The sequence below is a fragment of the Gossypium hirsutum genome, chromosome D07 (assembly GCF_007990345.1).
Source record: "Gossypium hirsutum isolate 1008001.06 chromosome D07, Gossypium_hirsutum_v2.1, whole genome shotgun sequence".
NCBI classification, from domain to species: Eukaryota; Viridiplantae; Streptophyta; class Magnoliopsida; order Malvales; family Malvaceae; genus Gossypium; species Gossypium hirsutum.
This window is the reverse complement of record NC_053443.1, coordinates 31,259,307-31,280,938: the sequence shown is the minus strand read 5'-3', so window position 1 is coordinate 31,280,938 and position 21,632 is coordinate 31,259,307. Positions and strand designations below refer to the sequence as shown.

At 33.6% G+C, this 21,632-nt stretch overlaps 1 protein-coding gene across 11 annotated transcripts; it reads right to left on the bottom strand.

The window, feature by feature from the left end:
- Positions 1–10,814: 10,814 nt before the first annotated feature.
- On the bottom strand, positions 10,815–21,558 carry LOC107954680 (uncharacterized). Of its 11 annotated transcripts, none has more exons than XR_005915608.1 (7): positions 21,333–21,553; positions 17,756–17,866; positions 12,139–12,383; positions 11,857–12,057; positions 11,514–11,615; positions 11,245–11,357; positions 10,815–11,153 (listed from the first exon to the last, which is right to left on the bottom strand). XR_005915608.1 is itself a non-coding variant. In XM_041096537.1 (5 exons), exons 4-5 carry the CDS (start codon positions 11,538–11,540, stop codon positions 10,917–10,919), a joined length of 468 nt encoding a protein of 155 aa, XP_040952471.1. In that variant the 5' UTR covers positions 11,541–11,615; positions 12,139–12,383; positions 17,756–17,866; positions 21,333–21,546; the 3' UTR covers positions 10,815–10,916. The 11 variants fall into 11 exon arrangements, 6 of the variants coding, with proteins under 6 accessions (XP_040952471.1, XP_016745796.1, XP_040952469.1 ...); XR_005915607.1 differs by lacking the exon at positions 21,333–21,553 and adding an exon at positions 18,972–19,202; XR_005915606.1 differs by having other exon boundaries at positions 10,815–11,357.
- Between the last annotated feature and the right edge of the window lie 74 nt (positions 21,559–21,632).

Sequence of the window (21,632 nt, the reverse complement as noted above, 5' to 3'; positions counted from 1 at the left end):
TAAGCAATATGGACCCTAAAAAGGGTCTAATTATGAATCACAGATCAAAATGGACTTACGTGAAAATTTTTAGAAAATGAGCCCACAGGCCAGTGTGGCCTACACGGCCTAACACACAGCCTACACATGCTCATGTGGCTTACATGACCCAAATAGCCCAGACCGCGTGGACCACACAACCTACACATGCTCACACGGTTTTCCACACAACCTGGCATACAGCCGTGTGATGTCAACAATGAGTTTTTTGGCTTTCTGATGATCATTGTTTCTACGAGTTTGAGTCATACACCTGATCAATTCTGAACCATGATGCAACGACACACTTTTAGCCCTAAAATTATCGTTCAAAATGAACCAATTAATGATGATATACGAAATTCAATCAATAATTTGACCATAAATGATAGAAATTTAACCTTAATCACTAAAAACTAGCCCCTAAAAAGCATTCATTCACTTACCCTTAAAGAAACTGTAACTTCCATCATCAACTATATCGCCAGAGGAGTGTTCATCTCAAGATTCTCACCTAAAAAAATTATTTCAACATAATTAAGCCTACACCATATAAAATAGCTAGACCATCATTCAAAATCTCACATGAAACCAATTAATAACGCCCTTACACAATGAACGAATGATACTAAAGAAGCATCACGATTACCACAACAAAACTCTCTACTCACGTACGACCAATAAGGAAATTAAGGAATGAAGTGTAGAAAAACACAGTAGCAAGGAGATGAAAATAATGAGCAAAAGAACCAAAATAGTGAAATTATGGGATTAAGGAACAGAAAAGTAACAAGGGAAAAAGAAAAACACAATAATGAAAATCAGAAGAAGAAGAATGATCATGGAAATTAGTAAGAGCAGAGAAAAACGACAAAAAAAAGAGCAATGGGAAAAATGGACGACAAAAAAGACAAGAGAGATTTCTAGGAAAACAATTCCACAAAGATTTTCAAAAATAACTACCCATATCCCTACCAACTCCCACTAAATCCGATTAGTTATCCTTATCAAAATTTCCCCGGAGTTTAAAATAAAAATAATTTTCACTTTGCACACACAGGATTCGAACACAAGACCTCTAGGTAAGTTGAAGTCTTACCACCCCTAAACTAGCAGGCTCATTCTTGTCATTAATTGTGCGAAAATAATTTATAAACCAGATGTTCAAGGATAGGGGTTGAGAAAAAAAATAACAAAAATTCAAGAGAAAGGATTCGAACCCAGAACCTCACACACATAACCCTAACACCTATCCATTGAACCAAATTAACTCACTTGTTGCAATTTTCACAATTTTAACTCAAAAATAGGATGTGACCACTCTCAATCTCACTATCCTAATTTCTTTTAACCCAATTTTTAGGATGTGACAGGATAAGAGCTTTCGTTTTCAAAAGGGTCTGAGGTATGACCTTATGGTTCAAGTGGCTCCACATCAAGAGCGAGCATTTGAGGCTCTAGTCAAGAAGACCAAGATTAATGAGGAGATTAAGGGATTGGAGCACGAAAAGAAGGCTAAACAGAAAGATCAGCCTAAGAGAGAGGTTGGATAAGTTGGCCCAAATCTGCGTCCTGTTAAGCAGGCCAGAGAGGCTAGGCCACCACATAACATAGTAGTAGTGGGCCCTAGAGAAGGAAAAATTCAGGTATGTTAGTACCGTAAGAGGCATCATGCGAGTGAGTGTTGGAGAAGAATGAGTGCCTGTTTGATTTGTGGCTCAACAGAGTACAAAATTAAAGATTGTCCTCACTAGATTGATCAAATGCAAGCTCTAGCTCGGAATCAGGGGGCGATTAGGGGATAAAACTAGAGGGGTAATCTAGTTGTTCAAAGGGGTTATAATCAGAGTCAGAATGGGAAAGGTAATCAGGTATAGAAAGCACCGGTTTAAGGTGTGAATTGAGTTGAAGCTAGAAAACCTGCTTTAGTATATGCAACTAGATACCGGAAAGATAGTGATGAGACTGACGTTATTATAGGTACATTATCTATTCAGTGTCTTATTTTGGATTAATTGATATATGATCTACCCATTTTTATATTGCATGTGATATGGCTGTAAAATTGAGGATTGGGGTAGAAAAAACTGATAACACTGTTACTGTAGTCAGCCCTCTATGATAATTTGTTCTTGTAAATAAAATATATAGGAGATGTCCTTTAGATATTCAAGGGGAGATTTTTCCTAACAAATTTAACTTGATTTTAGGAATGGGCTGGTTAGTTGAGCACCGAGTCAGTCTAGATTGTGCATTGAAGAGGGTAACTTTGAAGATTGAGTTTGGAAAGGAAGTTGTTATGGTTGGGGAACGTCAGAACTATTTGTCTAATGTGATATTTGCTATAGTAGCAGAGAAAATGGTCCAAAAAAGGTGTGAGGCATTTCTGGCTTATGTTCGAGATGCGAGTACAGTTGATCCTTCTGTGGATAGTATTCGTATAGTAAGGAAATTTCTGGATGTCTTTGTTGAGGAACTGTCAGGGTTACCTTCGGATAAGAAAGTGAAATTCGGTATTGAGGTGCTGCTAGGAACGACACTGGTGCCTATTGCTCCTTACCGGATGGCACCCAATGAGCTAAAGGAATTGAAAGTACAAATATAGGAGCTATTGGATAGGGGATTCATTAGACTTAGTGTTTTGCCATGGGGTGCACCAGTATTGTTTGTATATAAAAAGGATGGGACACTCTGATTATGTATTGATTATAGACTACTAAATAAGCTAGCTGTAAAGAATAAGTATCCTCTACCAAGGATTGACGACTTATTTGATCAGCTTAGAGGTGCAACTGCCTATTCTAAAATTGATCTGAGATGCAGTTACTATCAACTTAAGTTGAAAGAATCTGATGTACCTAAGACTAATTTTAGGAGTTGTTATGGACATTACAAGTTCCTGGTTACGCCCATTAGATTGACTAATGCACCAACCACAATTATGGGTCTTATAAACCATGTCTTTTAGCCTTTTCTTGATCAATTCATTGTTGTGTTCATCGATGACATCCTAGTATACTCAAAGACAGAATCTGAGCACGACGAACATGTGAGGGTAGTTCTGCAGATTCTTTGTGAAAAGTAGATTTTCGCTAAACTTAGAAAATGTGAGTTCTAGTTGAAGGAGGTTATGTTTTTGGGCCACGTGGTGTCTGCTGAGAGTATTCAAGTGGATTCAAAAAAGTTTGAAGTTATCTTGAACTGGAAACAATCAAAAAATGTCTCAAAGATTTAGAGTTTTTTGGGTCTTGCTGGGTATTATCGAAGGTTTGTTGAGGGATTTTCCTTGGTAGCAATCCCTTTAACAAAGTTGTTAAGGAAGAGCACTTCTTTTAAGTGGGAAGATGAGTAGTAGGCCAAATTTGGGAAATTAAAATATGTGTTAACAGAAGCTCCCATTTTAATTCCGCCAGAATTTGGTAAGGATTATGTGGTGTACAGTGATGCTTTGCATGTTGGGCTTGGATATGTTTTGATGTAGGATGGTAAGGTGGTAGCTTATGCCTCGAGACAACTTAGACCACATGAGTGCAATTATCCAACTCATTATTTGGAGTTGGAAGCTTTCATTTTCGCTCTTAAAATATGGATACATTATTTATATGGAAAGAAATGTATTATTTACATGAATCACAAAAGACTCAAATATCTCCTTACCCAAAAAAAGCTCAATTTGAGGTAGCACAGGTGGATTTGAATGTTAAAAGACTATGATTGCATGATCGAGTATTACCCTAGTAAAGCTAATGTAGTGGCCGATACCTTGAGCAGAAACACATTGTTTGACTTAAGGGTTATGTTTTCCCATTTAAGTCTATTCGATGATGGGGGTATTTTGCTAAGTTATAAGTACCGCATGTTTGGGTTTAGGAAATCAAAGATAAGTAGAGATTGGATGATTCTTTAGCAGCTAAGTTTAAGCAAGTTGAGGATGGATCAAATGAATACTTTAAGACTAATTCTAGCATTATCTTGTGTTTTAGAGGCAGATATTGTGTACTGAATGATTAAATTTTGAGCAGTCTATACTACAGGAAGTGCATAACAACCATTTTATTATGCATCCTAGTGGTAATAAGATGTATCGCGACTTAAGGGAAGTATATTGGTGGTCAGGTCATAAGCGTAAGGTAACTAAATTTGTATTGAAGTGTTTCATTTGCCAACAAGTTAAGGTTGAGCATCAGTTTCCATCTGGGTTACTACAACCGGTTCATATTCCATAGTGGAAGTGGGAAAGAGTGGCCATGGATTTGGTTATTGGGTTTCCCTTAACACCTACTAAGGAAGATTCTGTTTGGGTCATAGTGGATAGATAGACCAACTCTACTCATTTTGTTTCGGTTCGCACTGATTATTCTCTTTAGAAGGTAGCTAAGCTTTACATTTCTGAGATAGTAAGACTGCATGGAGTGCAAGTGTCAATTATTTTGGATTAAGACCCTTGTTTTATGTTTCAGTTCTAGAAGAAATTTCATGAGGCTTTAGGTACATGGTTAGACTTCAATACGACTTTTCATCCACAGTTAGATGATAAGTTAGAGAGGTTCATTCAGATTTTAAAGGATATGCTGAGGAGCTATGTGATTGATTTTCAAGATAGTTGGGAGGAGCATCTACCGATGGCAGAGCTCGCCTATAATAACAACTTTTAGTCTAGTACCCAAATGGCACCCTATGAGGCTCTTTACGATCATAAGTGTTGCTCGCCTTTATATTGGACTGAGTTGGGTGAGAGGAAGATGTTAGGTCCAAGATTGGTTTTGGAGACTGAGGATAAATTTTGGTTAATTCAGGATAGGTTAAAGATAACTTCTAATAGAAAAAAGTCCTATGTCGACTTAAAGTGGAAGGACATCGAGTTCAATGTGGGAGATTGGGCTTTTCTTAAGGTTTCTCAATGGAAGAAAGTTTTGAGATTTAGCCGGAAGAGCAAGTTGAGCCCTAGGTTCATTGGACCTTATCGGATACTTAAAATTATTGGTTTAATGGGACATCAGCTTAAATTGCCTCCCGAGTTGGATCGCATACACGATGTTTTCCATGTCTCCATGTTGAGACGGTATCAATTTGACCTCTCTCATGTTGTCCTAGTTGAGGAGATCAAGGTTAGACCGGATTTAACATTTAAAGAGGAGCATGTACAAATTCTGGACTGTGAGGTCAAATTTTTTAGGAAGAAAAAATTCCTTCAATTAAAGTGCTTTGGAGGAATCATGGCATTGAAGAGGTTACTTGGGAACCAGAAGACTCAATTCGACTTTACTATCCTTATCTTTTTGAATCAGGTAAATTTCGAGGTCAAAATTTCTTTAAGGAGGGAGAGTTGTAACATCACAAATTTTTTATTTAAAGGTTGTAAAATTGTTTCAAGGATGTGTAATTGGCAAGTGGTTAAAAGAAAATAAAGAGATAGTTCAATTAGCTCAAGGACTTGAGTTTGATTCCCTTCCCTTACAAAATAGCTTAATTTTGCTAATTTTTCTCCTTCCCCCTATTTTTGTGCTGCCCAAGCTTAGTAACCCAGGTATAAATACCACTTTTTTCACTTTTTTTTTCAGCATTTAGTTTTTTTTCTTCAACCCTAGTCGTTCCTCTCCTCTCCTCTCTCATTTTTCTCTTAAGTTTCTTCCTTTCTCTAGGATTAAACCATTGTTGTGCCACCCCCTTTTACTAAGCCTTTACCTTTATTTTTCTAGCCACGTTGCTGGTTATTTTTACCCTTACCCTTGATTCTGCCCTAAATCCATCCCAAAGCCTCCAATATCAGCCCCCTAATTGTTCACCGTCACCCCCTTTCCCTTGTTCGAATAAGTGCTGGTTAGTCCTATTTCTCTTTCTCTGATGTTGTGCTTTGTTTGCCAATTCTTGGCTTCTATTTTTTATAGCCAATAAGTCTTCAATACAGCCCTTAAAATTATTATTTTTGGCTATCCAAAGATCCCTCCTTCTATCACCCCAGATCTACCATTTTTGTCGTCTCAAGTGGTGTTGCCACTCCCTTTAGTTGCCGTCTCAAGTTTTGGGACTACTGTTTCTCTTAGTTGCCGCCCCTACTATTGGAAGTTTTTATATTTTTCCCTCTTGGATTTAATTTAGACATTCCTAATTGATTAATTAACCAAGACGATCATCTGACGACTCTAATCTAGTTAGTGGGTAGTGCAAATTGTAGATTTGTGCGAGATCCTGCATTGTTTCAATTTGTTAATAATTTTTGCTTTTGCCGATTGCTTTAAAGTCAGAATGGTGTTTTTTTCCAATTGCTTTAAAGTTAGAATGGGGTTTTTGGTTACTGATTTTTGGGTATTAGTTATCTTTAGGCTCTGATTTAAACGTCTCGGGTCAGCAGTGACTGTAGATCTCCTTCGCACCTGTGGTTCTTATCAATATAATGTAAGTTCACTTGATAATTCGAATATAAAAGTTCATGTTTGTAGCATTGCTTAGGCCGAACCTCTTTGGGTGTTTTAAGGCAGGTCATTAATCGTATATTATCGTATTAAGTGCTGGTTTCAGATATAGGCTAGTCTAAGGCCTAAGAGCGGTACTGTGGATTTTGTGATTTCGTGTTGTGATTTTCAAAATGAATGTGTGGGTTCTAACTTTATAAAATAAACATTAAATAAGTATTTTTAGTTTTTAATGTGGTAATTAAGCTTGCTGAACGAGCTTGATTATATTACTAAGTAATTTAGAGGTGGCCGAACCAGGTACATTTCAAGCCCTAACAAATAGTGTGAATGCAAAACTAATTATTTTGAAATGATATGATATAACATGATTTTTTTTATTATTAAATGATGCTGGTTGTTTGTATAGCATGTGTTATTATGGAATGAAATTTTGAAGGTTTGACTTGTATGTTTGAGTGAGATGCTATGAATGAATTAATTGAAAGTTGCTACACGTGCAATGGAAAATTGCTTTTATAGCATGTTAAATTGCTTATGAAATGATTATGAAATTGAGGCATGTTAGAGTGTCATCGAATTGATTGTGAAGTTGAACGCTTGATAAGTGTTACCACTGAATGGAAATGAATGATATAATGAACGCGTATAAAGCATACCACTGAAATGTAATTGTAATGGAAACATATACTTGTTTGTATCTTGTATGATGTAATGCATGTTCATGGGGTGGGATATTGTGGATGATAGAGGAGTTCTGTGGCGTAACGACAACATATTAAGTCCACATTAATGTTGTCATTGCACTGCACTGGGAGTAATGAGGAGAATGACAATTATATTGCATAATGATTGGTAGTATAATTGCATTGTTTATAATGGTGGTTTAACCATATCAAGCACAACTCGCAATGTTTGGAGTTCGGCAAACGAGTTTTGGTGAAATTGTGGAGTGTTGCAAATGGTTGGATAGGAATCTTTTTGCATTGTATTATGTCCATGACACACTCGAATGATAACATTTTATGCCAGGTTTTGTGTTGTATTAATTTATTGATTGCTATCTATATGAATAATTGAATGTTCTTACTGTTTTTGACTTACACTAAGTTAGTTAGCTCACCCCTTACTTTCAAATATCTTAAGTAATGCTCGAAACTAAGAACGGACCCAACATGCAGACATACGGCGGACTTCAGACTAAACATTTATTTTCCTTAAAATTTTATTAAGGTTTATTTGATTTTTTGACTGTAAAATTATATGGACTGTGGTTTGGGTTTTACTTCATTTTGGGGTTTTATGCATGCATACTCATTTATTTGATTGAATTTTAAAGGTGTTTTGAAATTGGACAATGCATGATACTTGACTTAACTAAAATTTGTCATAAACTAAGTTTTCCACTGCAACAAAAGTGGTTAGAATTTTTTTGGATGAAATGACGCGTAACATGTTTTTCTAAAACTTCGCTACCTCTAAGAAAATGGCTTAAGAACGACTGACTTGTAAAATGAACGTTTTTCAAATTGACACAAGAGAAAACCGTGATTTTTCTTAAAAAAGAGTAACTAAGATTATCAAAGTACGGTAAGGTCATTTAATCACGTTGGTGGCTTATGTGGTCTTCACAATTTGGCCAGAACGTCTAAGTTGGGTTGGGGAGATTACAATACCATTTCGAAACATGTTATCAGCATGCACCAAATGCATAAGAACATCTAAACTTTGCCATTACTATTAACCTTCTAAATACCAAACTTGGCATCAAACCATTCATCACATAACAAGTTACCACATAAACTTTTATACAAGCATAACCATACCAAAACACATCCATCCACTTATACAAGTTTAACCATCCTATGTACATGCCACAAATAACCAAACTCAAAACATCAAAAGTCTACCGAATTCAACAGAGGAAAGGAGTGTGCTTCTTGCAGATCCGGTCAACGTGTTTCGGACGTCCAAAATCTATAGGAAAGTAGTAACATATGTAAGTATTTAAAATACTTAGTAAGCTCATACAATATAAACAATTACTTACCTCAATTACTTATCACACATTCAATTCATTATGCAAAATAAGTATCCCTATCAAGATACAATGTAATAACTTCAAATACATAGGCTTTGAGCTCAAACCATACATATAACCTCAATTTTTCATATTCTATCATGATCAAACTCATACCTTATACCTAAATCATATACATTACTTTGCCAACATCCAACGACATATCATCACATTTTCACTCACAATATTACCCGATAAAAATTCATAAAAGAACTTCGTACAAAGATGAAAGTAATAGTGTCTAGTTACTTATTTGGGTTAAACCTACACGAATCGAATAATAGTTCCTGATTACCCGTTTGGGTTAAACCTACACAAATCAGATAATAGTGTCTGGTCTCCCGTTAAGGTTGAACCTACATGAATCAAATAATAGTGCCTAGTCACCCGTTAGGGTTGAACCCACACGAATCGGATAATAGTGCTTGGTCACTCGTTATAGTTGAACCAACATGAATCAGATAATAGTGCCTGGTTACCCGTCAGGGTTGAACCTACACAACATGTAGCCTTGCCAGGGCTTAATAAACTTGTATTCTCGAGTTCGCAACACATGCTGGAGCTCAGAACCTGCAGGTAATAACATGTAACCTTGTATACGAGACTTTTACTAATTTCATTCGGGTTTAATCTCACATTATACCATTTTACAACAATTCATTTCAATGTGATTCAATTCTCAATTTAGGTACTAATTCATAGCCAATTCAGGATATCAATCAAAAATTAATGAACATACAAATAAAACTTAACAGCAATTTAAATATATTAATAATGTATGAACTTAGGCCAAGGGCTGACAACAAAAGAAAAAGTGGTAGGGACTAGTCTATAATTTCCTTTTTTTCTCGATTATCAACCGTTTTGTTCAAATCTTGATATATAATATAAATTCATTTCCATTTAACCACTCAAATATCATATAACAACCTATTACAAATATATATAAACTCAATTTAATCTTTCAATTATTTCCTCAAGTTTTACATTTTATTCAATTTAGTCCTTAAAATCAAACTTATCATAACTTTCAAATTTGGACTCCAAATTTTAAACCAATTTCGAATATATCCAATTATAGCCTCATATTATAAAAAATTACATGTCAATTTCAAGATATTAACAATTTAATCCTTATGTTCAAAACTAACAAAAATCACATTATAAAATAATCCTATTTTCCATCAAAGCTTCAAACTCTAACATAAACATTCAAAAGCTTAATTAATATAAACTAAGGATGCAAAGCCCTTATGTCTCATCGTAAAGCATCCATCTCACTTTGCCGCTATTTTTTATACACGTCAGGACCTTCTTCCTGCATGGCAGCATAGTCATGAAAATCGGAGTTGTCGGGCTAAACCTTTTTTTTAGCTCTCCATTTTTTTAAGAGCTCCTGATGAAACATTTGTTGTTGCTCAAACCTCACGTTCTGTATGACCATTTGTTCCTTCATCAGTTTCATTTGCTCTTGAAGAGAAAAAAACTACTACGATGATGCTTCTTGATTAGCAGAGAATGATAACCCTTAGATATAAAGAAATTTTAGGTCAAAGGAGTTTGAAGCCCCTGCGTGGGCCACATTACCCAAATTTTTCTGTCAGTCAACAAACTAGCCAGCAAACAGATTAGCCTCAGTGGGTTGGCTACCTGTACCTGAAGCTCCAGCTTGTCTTGATGAAAGGTTGACAGGGAAATTTTCATCTGGGCAAGCCATTCTGGTTATTACAAATTGAAAGAAAATTTGTCGATCGGAAGTCTGTCCAAGCTCACTACAGCAAAATAGGCTTTTAGCGGCTTTTTTTAGGCCTGTAGCGACTCTTTTAAGCGCCATTACAAGAAAGCGCCGCAAAAAATGTCGCTAATTTTGGCGGCATCTTTTTCACATAAACGGTGCTAGAGAACATAATCTTTAACGGTACTTTTATCACAAACGCCGCTAAATATCATGACCTTTAGCGGCTTTAAAGAAAAGCGCCGCTAAAGAACATGACCTTTTGCGACGCTTTTGTCACAAACGCTGCTACAGAACATGACCTTTAGCGACGCTTTTATCACAAAAGCCACTACCGCTAAAGAACATGACCTTTAGCGGCGCCTTTTTCACAAACGTCGCTAAAGAATATGACCTTTAGCGATGCTTTTTTCACAAACGCCGCTAAAAGTACCGTTCTTTAGCAGCGTTTTACAAAAAAACGCCACTAACTTTGGCAGATTTGTAGCATCCAATTTTCATCAATATGCAACCCTTCTTATAGCATGGAATCCAACCGAAAACAACAAACCTAAATGATACTTCAAATTCAACGAAAGATATATGATATAAATTGATAAATAAAGTATAATTCAAATTATTCTTACAATAATGTTAAAAGTTAAAATGTTAAAAATATTCATACAATAGTCTAAGATGGTAGATTTTGCGACTGTTGAAACATCTTCATCATATTCTGAAGCTGTAGCTGGAGTGCGTCGTACTTTTTGTTCTGCTCTGCTTCCCTCGCTGCTGCCTCCGCTTTAAGTTGTACTTGGAGTTCTTCATATTTTCTTTCAGCTTCCGCTTTAAGTAGAACAATTCGCTCATCTGTGCCCGCTTGCATCTGTGCCATCTGGTCTCTTAACCTCTGAACTTCAGCTGGAGCCTGACTCCCCGAAGGCATGTATTGTTGTGAGTTGGATTCAAAATATTGGGTTTGGTTAACAAAAGATCCCTGAAATCGAACCCGACCGTACCTTTCAGGATCCAGAACTTCAGTAATAATTCGGTTATTAATGTCGTCAAGATGAACAAAACTATCACTCGAAGCAATCGCTTCATACTTTGCCTTTTTGTCCTTTAATTTCTCCTAGTAAATCAATGAAAGAGTTAGAAACGCAATATATATTATAAAAACAAATGTAATATAACTTAACATTATTTGCATTACAAACAAATAATTAAACCATTATAATTAAACACTATAAATATTTAAAATAATTTAAATTTTATTAAGAAAACATACCATAATTTCTGCAGCTTCAGAAGTCATAGGAGATCTATTTTTCTTCCTATTTGTAATGTCAAAAAGCTAAAGGCGTCCAACTTTTTGACCAGACGAAAATTCCTACAATATAGTAGTAATATTATTTAATAGAAATTAATAAATATTTGACACTATTAATAAATTCAAAATACATCGGCCTTAACTACACAAGCAAAACTTTTCAACCCAACTGTGTGAGTGAATTTCTATTTTTTCCTACTGCTTGTTCCAACTCGTTCACAATCCTACATTATGAAATTATTATGTATATAGTAAATACTATAAACCGAAATAACTATAAGAGTTTGGAAGTACGTACTACCTCTACTTTCTTTGAATTCCAAAATCTAACCGCATCTTCCCATTGGTACCTCAGCATTCCCGGTGGGACATTTCGCAATTTCTTTTCGAGAGTTATTTTTGTCTTAAAATATTCTTTCTTTAAAGTACTTTTATGTTCTCTCCATCTTTTTCCTAATTCTTTATTGACATAATTATCTGAGATCTCTAAAGCAAATCTCTCCTACAAAAAACACAAGTTTAGAAAGTAAATATAAATGAAACTTAAACCAAAGTATTATAAATTACATTCACTTTTTGTTACCTTAATATTTTCGAGAGCTTGATTTTTGTTACTATCAGGCATTTGATGCCATGACTCGTAGTTGATAGGCAACATATTGGCATTTCGTGCTATAATGCTCAAATATCCTACTAAAAGTCGAGCTTCTGATCCAACAGACTAACCAAGATTGTTTCTAGATACTTTGACACACTCGACAAGATTTAACTCGTATATATCTTTAAATAGCGTATGTCCTCGACCTCTGCGCGTCCCATCACTTTCAGCTGAAAAATGATATATTATAATATAAGAATTTGAAAAAAATCAATAATAAAAGTCAACACGCATATAAATTAAATTTCACATTACTTTGAATTTCTACAGGTTTGTTAGGTGTATTTGGAACATTCGAAGATCCAATAGTAGTCTGTTGTTCACTATTTGTTTCTTCTGAATTTGGAGTATTTTGAACAATACTTAGATCTCGCAATCTTTTTCTAGGCATTTTATTTACAATACACAAAATATTTAAAATTTTAGTAACTAATTACAACAATAATAGTACATATAAAATAATTGAAATATTTAACAAGACCAAGATTTAAATTATGGTATTACATATAATTAAAAAATCGTAAAATCTTACTATATCATAATTCGTAAATATCTTCATCAACATCCTGGCGAACCCATTGAAATTGTGTACTAGTATTAGGGATATTTTCATTTAAGTTTTGTTCAAGAAAAGGCAAAGTTTCTGATCTTTCGTCGATGTCATCTCTACTTCCATTGCCCATGTCAAACAAGTATCTAGGGATGTTACGGAGTAGAACGTACCAACCCTCACTAGTTGGATCTTTCGAGTAAAAAACTTGTTCCACTTGAAAAGAAAATACATACGACTCATCTATCAATTGTTGTCCAGTGTGAATCAATCGAGAGAAGTTCACCATTGTAAAACCAAATTGATCTTGTTTAATTCCCGAGCAGTATTAACATTAGCCCAATCACATCGAAATAAGACAACTTTCCATTTGCCATAATAATCCAACTCAATAATGTCAGTAAGAAGTCCGTAATACTCCACATTTCCCTCAACAGGATTACTGTCCCTAGCACTAGCATAACTTGTAATTGAAGAATTAACAACTATTCCACAATTTTGAGTTTCCAATCTCTCGCGATATTTCGTATGAAATCTGAATCCATTGATGAGGAAGACACTATATCTTTTTACTACTCTATTCGAACCTTAGGAAAGCCATTTAACTTCGTCATTGACGTCCTTCCGACTCCAAACCTATTGAATCAAAAACAAATTGAGTAATTATAAATGTTATGAGAAAACATTATTTGTCAGTAAAAGCTTCAATTGCATACCGTTTGGCTTAACCATTCATGAAAAGATTTTGTGAATAACTTATTAATCTCTCGATATTGTAATATTCGAGAGCGTGAACGAGATCTTAAGATTTGTTTGCACTCATTATGTTAAAAAGAGATTTACTTTGTTAGAAGATAAACAAATTAAAAAGATGAATTCTAGAACTTACTTGCATAATGGTTCCATTGAATCGTGGTTAAAAAGAACATACAGATATGCTTGTACCCACAATCTATCATCTAATTCTGTAATTTTAACTTTACCGATTGGCTCTCCATAACTTTGAAATAAATAAGTTTCGGCCAAGTTATGATCAGTGAGCCCAGCATTTCTACTTGGTCTGTGCAGTCTTGTTTCAACATCTTCTAAATATCTAGAACAGAAAGTCATACACTCCTCTGCCAAGTAACCTTCAGCAATTGATCCTTCTGGATAACGTTTATTACAGTAATAAGACTTTAATTTGGATAAGAACCTAAACATGATATACAACATTATCAAAAGTTGTAACTAAAGGCATAGAGGTGAATGAACGAATAATTTACAAATAAATTAGCACCTTTCTATAGGACACATCCATCGATAGAAAACGGGTCCACCAAGTATTGCTTCATGAGGGAGATAGATTAGCAAGTGCACCATAATAGTGAAGAAAGGAAGGTGGGAAAATCTTCTCCAATTTGCATAAAGTCAAAGCGGCTTGATCTTGTACTTTCTCAAGTTCTTCAACATTCAAAATTTTGCCACAAATGGCTTTTATTATATTGGATAGTTCAATTATACAAGATGTCACCTTTTTGACATAGAATACCGTAAAGCAACTGACAGTAAATCTTGCATCAAAATGTGGTAATCTTGTGATTTTAAGGAATATAGTCTTCGATCTTTAAGACTCACACATCGAGATATATTTGATGCATACACATTTGAAACCTTTATATCCTTCAAAACCATGCAGAACACTTCTTTCCCTTTCTTTGACATTAAAAAAATAGAAAGCAACAACCGATATTTCCCATTCGGAAGTACTTGGGGATGAAGATCACACCGAATTCTCATGTGAACTAAATCAAGTTGACTCTGAAGATTGTCTTTCAATTTTTCATCGACATACTAAATTGTCCCAATGATATTCTCGCAAACATTTTTCTCAATATGCATGACATCAAGATTGTGTCGTAAAATGTGATGCCCCCAATAAGGCAACTCAAAAAAATACTTCTTTTTTTCCACAAGTCTGCCTCATTAGGATCATCCTCTTCATCAGATTCATCCCTTGATCTTCTCTTTGTTTGTGTGTTGGGCGGTTTATTTATTTTCCTATAACTGAAATTCATATCTGTCAACATGAACAAGATTTCAAATCCAATGGTCTACGAATGAGCTTCTCTGAACTCTTCAGTGCAGTCAAATAGAGTATTCTGAAATCTAAATCTATGATTTCCCAGTAACCACCAATGATGCCCCATATAAGAGAACTCTTCCCATTATATAACCATTTCGAACATGTTTGCGCAGCACAACAAGGACAAGCATAATGTCCCTTGGTACTCCAACCGGATAAATTGGCATAAGCCGGGAAGTCATTAATAGTCCACAACAAAGCTGCACGTAAATTAAAGTTCTCATTTCTTAATGCATCATATGTCTCAACACCTGCCCATAACTGTTTTAACTCTTTAATAAGTGGCTGCAAATAAATGTCAATATCATTTTCGGGACCTTTCTCTTCAGGGATAATCATAGAAAAGATAAAGAAAGATTGCTTCATGCAAATCTATGGAGGCAAATTGTAAGGAACAATCAGTACAGGCCAAGTACTGTACGAAGTGCTCATTATTTTATAAGGATTAAATCCATCAGATGCTAATCCAAGCCACACACTCTGAGGATCACTTGCAAAGCTTGAAAATTTACTATCAAATGATTTCCAAACTAAAGAATCCACAAGATGCCTTAATAATCCATAATCGGTTCGTCCATCATGGTGTCACGTCATAGATTCACCTGTCTTCAACGATAAGAAAAGCCTTTGAAACCTTAGTATTAGCGAAAAATATCGCAAAATCTTAATTAGCTTCTTCCTTGATTTTGCATCATTTTCATCCAACGAGATTTACCGCATACATGACAAGACTGTTTGTTTTTCTGATCACCCTAATACAATATGCAATCACTTGGGCAACTATGAATTTTGTTGTACCCAAGGCCTAAATGTTTTATTAGTTTCTTCATATCTTTGCATGAATGAGGGATTTTTGCAAACGGAAACATATCTCTCAAAAACTCTAACAGCATTGTCAAAGAGTTTCCAGTCCACCCTCCCAAACATTTTAACTGAAAAAGACGAATACAAAAAGACATTTTTGAAAATTTTAATCCCTTATAAAGTTCTTCATTAATTTCATTATGTAACATGTAGAACTTCGCCGCTTCTCCATTCAGCTCTTCATCAGGTACACACTTCTTCCCGTTTTGGTAAAAACATTTCCACCAAGATTACAATCATCGGATGCAACAAAGTCAAGTGGAAATGATTGCAAACCATGACTGCGCATATTAAACGCATCTCGCAGCATACCTTCCATGTCATCTTCTCTAACAGACTGATGGTAAACACTATGAGGATAAGCTGGATTAATCGTTAAATAGGTCCTACTAAGTGTGCACTCTCCATGGAAAATCATATTCTCTTGGCTTGCATTTTGAAATGAAAAGTTTAGAAAAGTTTGTACTTCATTTCGATAGTCGTTGCTTACCCTTGACAAATTAATCCAAGACTGATTCATTTCGTAGTTCTTGAAATCTAAAGTTGACAATAAATTACACGGGTAAGTTGATTATTTACAAGTATAATTTATTTATGTAAGTTATGATATGATATATATAAGTTATTAAGTTATGTAAGTTATGTGAGTTATGTAAATTATGATATAATATATATAAGTTACTAAGTTATGTGAGTTATGTATGTTATGATATGATATATATAAGTTATTAAGTTAAGATCCAAAGTTTTTTTTAATTCTTTAAAGTTATGTAAATTATGTAAGTTATGTAAGTTTTGATATGATATATATTTATGTAAGTTATGTAAATTATGCAAGTTATGTAAGTTATGTAAGTTATGATATATATTTTATAAGTTTTAAAAATATTAAATATTAACATCAACTCAATAAAACACTAAAATAATAGTATATAGATACAAATATTATAATATTGATATTTTTGTTCTAATGCTTAAATTTATTTATTTTATTTAAATCAAAGCTCAAGACATCAACTTAATTGACTTGTAACATAATAAGAATATTTAACGCTAACGTATTAAAATTATATCATTTTGATGTTAATAAATAACCATAACAAATTTTAATTTTCATACAATGAATAATATTATATTATAATAAAATTTTACTTATAAAAATAATAAATTAATAATTTGTATTAGAAAATATATAATTATAAGGATCCCAAACCAAATCTGAACCTGAAACAAATTCAATTCATAAAAACTTTAAATCAATTCATTTCACAAGTTGATAAACCCAAATTATCCAAACAAAAATTGGTTTTTTTTAATTTCTAAATATAAAAATTAAAAACTTTTACAGTACGAAAATAAAAACTTCATATTTAAATGAGTGAAAGTAAATTTAATATAAAAAATAGTTTTAAGAAAATGATGAACCAAACTAATTCAAACCAGTGAAAGGTTCGGTTCAATTTGATTTCAATTTGGATCTTTAAAAACCAAAATACTATATAATAATTACAAATATATTCCATAACCGATCTTAACAGACAACACTCAGTAGAAAAAGGAGCAAAAAAGAACTTGCAGCAACATTAACCAGAGTATTTTAACATCAACGCAATCATAATGTGTGCCATAGGTGGACTATACTTAACCTATGATGTGGCAAAAATATGAGACATTATGATTGCGTTGATATTTGAGGCAAAAATAACAAGTACTTAGCCTCACCAGACCATGTCAAGTATGAAAACAACTTAGGAAACTAGTTAATATTTGAGGCTAAGTACTTGTTATTTTTAACAGAAGTTTCCCGTTAAAATGGACAAGTAGAAAAATCGAATGAAAAAAACAGAAATGTTTACTTAAAATCAATAAGCACTTCAAAATAATTCTCTCCATGGTACGTAAAGATACCAAATTCCTAAATAAAATAGTCCCAACTACAAAGATACCAAATTCAAACGTAAATTTAAAAACGAAAAAAAAAAAGAAAAAAAAGATTAACTAACCTTCTGGTTATCTAGGCTTTCTGTGTATTGCTTTAGTGTATGAAAGCTACCAAATTTAAAAGCTGAGCAGGAATTCCTCCAGCCAAATTGGAATCACACTAACTTTATGATCTGTCACAATTTCATCCAAAGATTGCTTCAAACTTCTCAACTTGCTTAATTCAAAGAATTTTTGCACTTATATTTTATATATCCCTTTGTTCTAATATTTTTATTTTCATCTTCAGCACACTGAGATAGCAAAGGATCATCTAATCTAAAGACAGTAAGCTTTCTAGACTTAAAAACTGCGATTATCTAACAACATTCATCACAAAAGTAAACGATCATCTAATCAACAATTGTGTTCTTTGAAATCATCTACATTCAACTATTGTAACATGGAATCATCCATATATAAAGCAAACCTAAATGCAATAGAACCCTCGAAATATATGAAAATCTCGAAAAAAAAAATTTTAATATATCCATATCTGGCACTCATGGTCTAAACATTCATAGTGGACTATTATATTTTAGTCCGAGAAGAATCCATGGTAGGATACATCCAATTTGAAGCATAACAATGAACTTAAATCTCATTCTTGGTACATAATTAAAAAAACAACAACAACAAATTTCATATGATCTACATCAGACGCCATTACATTATTTGAATATTGGGGATAAAAAATTTCCATTCTTTGGTCAGAGGATAATCATGCATTTATATGTCAATAGATACATAATTTTATAAACATCTCAACCATTAATTTAATCACAACATAATTTAAAACAATAATTATGTATTAATTGTCGGTTTACAAACAGACAATAGTTGCATGAATCAATGAAAAACAAGCATTTAAAATTGGGAAAAAATACAAAAATGTTAATTAAATAATTCATGGAATAAGTCAAAAACACAAGCAATATGTCACAGACAAAAACTTACAAACCAACCAGTGACATCATTTGATTCCATACACGATAATCAAACGGTGGAAAAAGCATCAAGTTTTGGAGAGTAAAACTAAACTTAAAACATCAAAACACCCCTAAACCCAAAAACAAGCACAGAAAAAAAAAGGGGCAAATTCGATCGAATCACATATTCAGCATGAGTAAAATAAAAATGAACTAAAATAACTTTATCAAAAGAGAAAATAAAATCATTCATAGATAAGCAAAAATACAAAAGCAGAAAGGGAAATTAAGAGAATGGAAAAGCACCCACCACCGAAAGCTATGGAAAAGAAAGGAAACGAAACGAAAGGGAGAAGGCAAAGAATCAGTTGGAATAAAGAGAATTGAAGGAAAATATAGAGAATTGAAGGACAACTGTGACAAAAAGAAAGGGATTGGGGAAAAATTAAGGATTTCGAGGAGGCGGTGGAATTGATTTGGGAAAAAGGGATTTGGGAAAAAATGAAAAGGTTTTGGGAAAGACGAAGGATTTCGGGTTTTTGTAAAACTACGTCGTTTCGCAAAAATTAACTACTTATTCGTGACGTTTATGAAAAAATGCCGCTATTGCTCGCATATAAAAAATATTCGTGGCGTTTGGAAAAAAGCCACTATTGCTCAACTTTTTTGCGGCGTTTACTTTTTGCGGCACACTCGACTTTTTTACAATTTTTATATTGAATTATTGTATCTTTCATATAAATTTTAAATAAATAATTTTTAAAATTTTAAGTAATATTTAAAAGAATTAGATAAAATTATAATTTTTTATGTAAGAAAACAAAAATAAAAACAAAAAATTCCAAAATATGAAAAAAAAAGCTTTAAAATTTTTTTAACATATTTTTAAATATAAAAGCATTAATTGATTGTATAATATTTCATCATTTAACAAATCTCAAGTAAACCTTAACTCCTAAACCATTTAATATATATATAAAGTTTATCTATTATCTTCTGAATAATTTAAACTATAATAATAATTTTAATATATTAAAATTAATATTATCTCTTTTACAGTTATATAAGAAATTATTTAATATATAAATTAAAAAATACTAATTAATTTAAACCCTAAACCCTTATCCCCTATCCCCTAACCTCCTAACCTTTAACCCCTAATCCCAGCCCTTAAACCATAAACTCTAAACCCATAATCCATAAACCTTAAAATAGTAACTCTTAAATCTTAAACCCTAAACCATCAACCCAAAACCCTAAACTATAATGATAATTAAATGAATATTTTAAAATTAATACTATCTCTTTTACGATTATATAAGTAATTATTTAATATATAAATTAAGAAACAATCAGTCATGTACCTAAAAAACTTTAAAATTATTTTAAATAATAGTATTTTTATTTTTTTCATTTTTAACAAATACTTTTCTATGTTTTTACTTTCAAATTTTTATGTGTTTATTTTTTTTGCGGCGTTTTTCAAAAAGCGCCTCTAATGCTACTAAAACTCAACATAAAATGACGGCGTTGTGCTTAATTTTTGTGGCGTTTTTCAAAAAGCGCCGCTAATGGTCGTCTTATAGCGACGTTTTTCAAAAAGTGCCACTAATGCTTGATCTATAGTGGTGTTTTTCAAAAAGCGCCGCTAATGCCACTAAAGTTCAACGATGGCGTTTTTCAAAAAGCACCGCTAATGGTGACCTATAGCGGCGTTTTTCAGAAAGTGATACTAATGCTCGATCTATAGCGGCGTTTTTCAAAAAGCGCCGCTAATGCCACTAAAGCTTGGCATTGTGCTTCTTCTTTTTTGCGGCGTTTTTCAAAAAGCGCCGCTAATGGCACATATAGCGGCATTTTTTAGAAACCACCGCTAATGCTTGATCTATAGCGGTGATTTTCAAAAAGCGCCGCTAATTCTCGATCTATAGCGGCGTTTTTTGTTCAAACGCCGCTAAAAACCTGTTTTGCTGTAGTGTAGATAGGCTCTATGCATGCCAACATGTATACTATTCTAGACTTAACACATGTTTCTCGAACTACTCACTTGATTTCGCATCCTCTGCTTGCGAACACCTAGGAACATGTGAGCTTGGCTTGCGATCTCTCTCCGCGAGCCCCTAATGTCTCTACCTTGTGGGGCTCAAGTTCTTTCGCATCTACTCAGGTTGTGGGTCGATAGTTCGAGGTTATATTCAGGTTTTGGTTCGAAAATGAAAAATACCATAAAAAGTGTGCATTCGATCTATTCGGTTATTTTATGACAATAACCGCATAAATCAAAATTTTTGTTGTAAAAGAATTAACCAAACTGAACTTATGTGTAAAACTGAAATAACCAAATCAGTCGATTCGGTACGGTTTATCAATTTTTATAGTTATTTTTTTAATTAACCTAGTTTCTTTTCCCACTTTTACTAGCAGATTCGAGCTATGGGGTTCACTAGAATAAGTAATTCACGTTGAAGTTAAGGGAAACAAAGTGGAATCGATGGTAGAAAAAAAGAGAGCACTACGCACAAAAGTCAATGAGCTAAGACGCAACTAAGCTAAAACCGACAAAAACATTCTCTCTTTGTCGACAACCATCAAAATTTGCAGCAGAGAAAGTATTTAGAGAAATAAAAGAAATAAATACATAAAAAAAGAAAATTAAGTTAAACTATCTTACCGTGCAATGAGATGAATGAATCTGCCAACGATGATGGTGACTGGTGCACGTGTGTGAGACGTCAAGCTCGAGCGTCGACCGTCGAACAGAGGAGAGTTGAAAAGGGGCATCGACCGTCGGTCTGCTGACTTGAAGAGGGGCTGGTGTTGGCGATTTTTTTTTTTTTTCAGATTTGGGACGAGGAAGAGGAGAAATTAAAAGAAATGTAAAAGCCGAACCTCGTTTTGTTTAGTTTTAGATATTTATTTTTTAAAAATAAATTAATTATGTAAATAATATAATTGTAATTAAAATTAAATT